This window comes from Triticum dicoccoides, chromosome 7A, assembly GCF_002162155.2.
Source record: "Triticum dicoccoides isolate Atlit2015 ecotype Zavitan chromosome 7A, WEW_v2.0, whole genome shotgun sequence".
NCBI lineage: Eukaryota > Viridiplantae > Streptophyta > Magnoliopsida > Poales > Poaceae > Triticum > Triticum dicoccoides.
The window spans coordinates 191,203,109-191,208,632 of record NC_041392.1 but is presented as its reverse complement, the minus strand read 5'-3'; the positions used below and the strand labels follow the sequence as shown (position 1 = coordinate 191,208,632).

Here is a 5,524-nt window from a genome sequence, read left to right as displayed (position 1 = left end):
ATCTGCAATGAACTTTTTTGTTAATAGATTACTTTGATGGAATGGACTGTTAATCATTTGTGGACTTGATAATGCTGAAGATGATGTCCACGTTTTGGTGTGTGCCATGGCCCTGATAAGTAAAGATCATTTTTTATCAGACAAAGACAAGGTAGCTATTTGGTCTCAAACCAATTGGTATACCTGGTTATTTTGCCAGATGTTGGCACATGGACATTGGCAGCCAACCAGGTGACAGCCAATTAATTGGCTGCCGGCGATGCCAAAGCATCGACAGCCAGGGCCTCAAACCAAGCTGCATATAGGTCCAAATAGGGCAGCGAATAGTTAGGTCAGCACGGACAGAAAAGGATAAGGATACTTGTGTTATCACATAATAATGGGCCAAATCACAGGTAGGGATTGGAATTTTGGATGTTTGCAGTTCTGGCAATAGGCGAGACTCAAATCACATATCAACTTCACCACTACTGCTACACAAAACGAGACCGACAAGGAAGACCAGAATTACAATCAGAAGTTCACTTATCCAAACTGAGTGTCTGACAACCCTCACACCATACATACACACACTTCAGAGTTTTACGAGATACCCATCTTTTACGAGATACCCATCGTGATGGCCCAGGGAGCCTGGGTACCTCTTACAAGGTCTTATGGATAGTATGTATATAGCAAAATTAAACGACCATACTTCGGCAACCATTTTTTCTTCGGGCGACGCTTGTCCTCCTCAAGATTGTGTAGGACTTGGTGTCACGCAGCAAAACCACTTCTTCTGCACAATGGAATAACGAGATTAATGGAAAATAACAAATGCAATGATCATAACAGATAAGAACTAGCGCTATATTTCCATGTGGTGAAACAGACATAAAACATTGATCGGGAAGCATTAAGGGACATACTGAATTTGCCTTGGTGGCATAAGATTCCACCCTCTCAGTCCTGGCATCTTTGCAAGGGGATTCAGTATCTTGTCCATTCCCAGCCTTTTTCTCATCCCTGGCTTTGTTGAATATAACAGTGAACCCATCAGCAGAAGCTGGGTCGTTGACGTCCCATTCGCCAAACTTGGGCAAAGGGCGACCAGATTCCTCCTAAAAAAGAACCGTTGTCCATGTCAATGGAAATAATGCAATAATAAACGAAATGAAGTACTACTATTAAAGTAGTGCACGAGCATTTCTAACAAATATCAATTGAATTGTTCACCCTACATGAAAAGAAGAGATCAAGCTGCTGAGTACTGTGCTAGATTGGGCAGGAAAGACAGGCTTTGTGAGGCAGCCATGGAATGCAATAGCCCAGTCAGAAAGAACTAAAGAAGCAACACATAAGAAGAAAGAGGAAGTATATGATTGCTCTCTTAGCTTTCTTTCTTTTGCCAAAACCCTAGGCGCTTCCATGAAAAACTGGCATAAACTTAGTGAAGTACCCACAAAAAATGGAGGAATAAATAAGAAATCATGAATTCAGCCCGCAAAACATGAACTTGCATGACTAGAAGTTCTTTTCCCTTGACTGAAGTGCAATAAAAATTGGTGAATGACGTGGGATAGTTTTCAAGAAGAAACTGGTACTACACAGTCACACTGGCAACCTGTTATTGAAGATGACACCTGTAAACACTTGGCTAACAGTAGGAATTAGGAAATGATTGGTACTGTAACATGGTCCAGCACTACAATTAGAATTGCATTCATTTACTGACCACTTGATCAGGGCATGACAAGTTAATTTCAGCAGGCAGGCATCATCTGCGCTGAAAGGTATTGGTACATTTCACTTAAAACCCTATGGGACAGGAGGAGGGATCATAGTGTCTGAAGAATGATAAACGTAGCTGATCGCTGGATGCACTGCAGGGAGATTTATGTTAAAAATACAGGTATATTCAGAACCCAGACCGTAACACTTAGCCTCCTAAGAAGAAAACAGGAGCCTATAAGTGCTGCCCTTACACATAATCTGATATTCCATGATGCAGTCAACACATCTCATGTGTTCAGCGATGCATAAATTTCAGCTCTGGTCTATATTACAGTATCCAGGGTAAATCTGTAATCACATAATGATACCACTCTCGCCTGTTATCATGCTGCTAGCAAACTTTATTTTACTTATCTGTGATCAGCATACTTTTTTACATACCAGTGCTAACAATTTCCAGTTATATTGACTAGCATAGCCACCGAACAATCGATGCACAAAAGCAGAGTCATTAAATGGTTATGCTTTTGCTTTAGAAACTTTGTGTGTCTAAAAATGTTTGATCAACCAGACCACATGAATGCCTGGATATTGACCAACCCAGGAAACAAAATGAACCTCCGCCCTTACAAGTCCACAGCATCCTAGATGTGCCTAGATATTGACCAACCTGCTTAACGAAATGGACCTCACCCCTTACAAGTCCACAGCCATCCAAGATTACCAAACTCTACTCAAGCCATCCCGGTTCGCCCGCGGCTTGCACAAAAGCCAAATAACTATGCATAGGTAGGTAGGTCCACAGAAATGTTGCGTGTTCAATCAAACAGGAGCCTCCAAATGGTTGCAGAAATGATCGATTAACTAACTAATCACGAACGCTTGGGGTGGGAGGCGACCCTTCTAGAGCCTTCATCAATACATACACTAAATAAATTGAATATAAAACCGACGCTCAGCAATTCGGTCTGGGTAAAGTCGGAACGAATTTCCTCTCTACGCCTATGTTCAAGGCAGCCCAGGATCACCCTTCTACCGAGCATCTGGTTTCCAATCCCCCCATGCTCCACACCGATTCTCCCAATCAACAAACCAATAGTAACCGATCAGAAACTACAGAAGGCGACGTTTCGCCGGCCTCGATCTAGGCAGGAAACAGCGCCGGAAATCGGCGGAAAAAAACACAGCAGGGAGCGCGCGGGGAGCACCATCGCTTACCGACATGGATGGAGCGCGGCGGTCCGATCCACCGAGGGGCTTGGGGAAAGTTTCGTCGGCTGCGGGTGGGAGGAAGGGGAAAGGGACGGGGATAAGGGCGAGGAGCGAGACGGAGGGGAAGGGGGAGGAGGAGACGGCGAATCGAAGTGGAAAAGGAGCAGCAGTCGATTGACGGATTTATACCTCGAGACGGGGGAAACGCACCCCGCGGCCCCGTAAAAAAAGATATTTTTTTCTCCCCCGAGCGGCAGCGGCAGTGACTGGCTGGCTCGTTTTGTACGGGGGACGCGCACGCATGTGAGCCGCGCCGCCGGCGGGGCCCGCGTGTCGGCGGGCGCGGGGTTACCGGGGGCTGGACGGGCGGGGCGGGGCTGGGGTCGGGGGGTTGGGGGTGGCGACGGCGCGGAGACAGAGTGGAAACGCGCGAGGGGGAGGGGAGGGGCGCACGTCGTCGGTGTGCGTGGGCTGGCGCTCGGAATCTCGGGGGCTGGACTGGACTGGACTGGCGTTGTATACTGGCGGCTTTGTTTGTTTACTGCCAGGCCAGCCAGAAAACAAAGCCCAGCTACGCCTGTTTTGTCCGTGCTAGCTTCGGCTTCCGCCTCGGCGTGGGGGCTGTGCTGTGACTTGTCAGGCCAGTATTAGGGCATCTTCAATAGATTGTATGTTAGTTTTGTTGGTAAAATGTCCATGTCATCAACCAATAAGCTATCATACAACTATTCTAATGGGTTGTATCTAAGGTATTCAATAGATGATAAGAAAATAATGTGATTGCTCTCTATTTTACCTTGGAGATTGTGCAAAGGTTGTTGGTTATTCTACATACAACTTTGCTCTTTTTTCACATTTATTACATGCCACATCATCACTTTGTTCTAGATGACAAATTTATCAACACCTATCTTACAGCTGTTGGAGATGTCCTTATTATCTTATCTTGTGGTTTCAAAAAAAAGTATTGTTATCCTATGATGATGGATTGATGGTGCTAGTCAGCTGCTGCTTGACCTCAGCTTTCACTGCGGGGTAGAAAATGGAGGCGGGGCGGTCGCTTGGAACATTGGCTTAAGCTACGTATATTACAAGAAATCTCCGTGCTTTTGCGTGATTGGCCGAGATGGATGGTCCCGTTCGGCTGCAGCGTCAGCTCGAGCCGGGGCTGGGCATATGGCAAGCCTTCCTGTGGCTGTGGTTGGCCAGTGTCGTGTTGCTTTCATTTCGTCTCTGATTGCCTGTATCTGACAAAGCTTGTCTTTCATGGAAAGTGCTCTTTTGATACCGTGCTCATATGCTCTCGTATGAACAATAAAATCGAAAAAATAGTAAAAAAAATTTAAAAAATATTAAATTTTTTTGTGATGAATGTTTTAACTGCGTGCAAAATTTCAGGTCGAAACGACATTTCTGAAGGTCTGGGCAAAAACAACAAAATCGATACTTCAAAATGCTTCCAACAATAGTCTTTTTAGACCATTGATTTTTTTTTGGCCCAGACCTCCACGAATGTCATTTCAACCTGAAATTTTGCACGCAGTTAGAAAATTTATCAATGTTCATAAACAAAAATCAGATTTTTTGATTTTTTTACTTTTTTTTTCTTTTACTGTTCATGCGGGAACATATGAGCTCAGGATCAAATACTCTAGGTTTTGCTAGGCTGGGTTCTACTAATAGTAAAAGGTTGGGCTCCCGGTGCTATACCAAGTTTGGTTTTACCGATACTGAACTATATGCTCTATGCCCAAATGGCTTGTCAACTGTCAAGAATCCTAGACTTTTGTGTGATATAGTCGACCCTCTGATGCCGTCTAACGGATGAATGATAGGGAGAGACTAGGTCAGAGTCAAATCACATGGTGTAAGGCATGATGTTTTAAATAAATCCGGAGCGACACACATGGATATAAAAACAGTCTGTGTGCACAAATATTCAGAGGAAGCAGTGCACTTATGGAGGGGCTTCACATGATCAAAATCGAGCTAATCTCAATAAAACACACATGGACGATCAGAATGCGGTTGCCGGGTTCAGGTGTAGCGCATACTATTCAGTTAGTTTATGCATCAAAAGATTGCAAAAAATTGGTTTACAAGCAATTGCAGGTACCTTTTCCCCTTTGTTTGAAACCAAAAATCGCAGGCCGAGGCAGCAGATCTTCGGCTACATCATACACCGGTGCCGAATGTCAACTGCGCCTGGGTTGTGTTCGTGGGGATATGATATGACAGCTCCGCTTGTCATGTGGACGATAAAGAACGCGTTCGTTCGAAACAAAGACGAAAATAAAAACCAGCCACCTACTATTGCCCGATCGTGTCAAATTGTCCCGTTCACATCGGCTTAAAAAACTGCAGGCTCCAGGATTGGAGTAGAAGCAACAGCATCGGGGCAAAGGCGAAGGTAGTGCTGCCGTTCACGTCAGTTGACTTCCGGCCGGGGGCCCTCGGAGCATCCACGTCCACGTCACCCGTCCGGAAGGGATCAAGTGGGCCGATACATTTTCTCCCGTTAAAAGAGAAGGCCCGTGCGGCTGGTGCACGAGGCTGAGCTGGATGCAGCTGCCTCTCTGCTTCTGTCCTTTTCCGATGG

General features: G+C 45.4%; 1 protein-coding gene across 1 annotated transcript; it reads right to left on the bottom strand.

Moving 5' to 3' along the window:
* Positions 1-408: 408 nt before the first annotated feature.
* Positions 409-3,099, bottom strand: LOC119329075 (protein NOI4-like; the record flags this gene model as incomplete). Its single annotated transcript, XM_037602058.1, has 3 exons — positions 409-778; positions 909-1,100; positions 2,932-3,099. Coding segments are annotated over 3 exons (405 nt in total), but the record flags the coding sequence as incomplete, so codon positions are not given.
* Between the last annotated feature and the right edge of the window lie 2,425 nt (positions 3,100-5,524).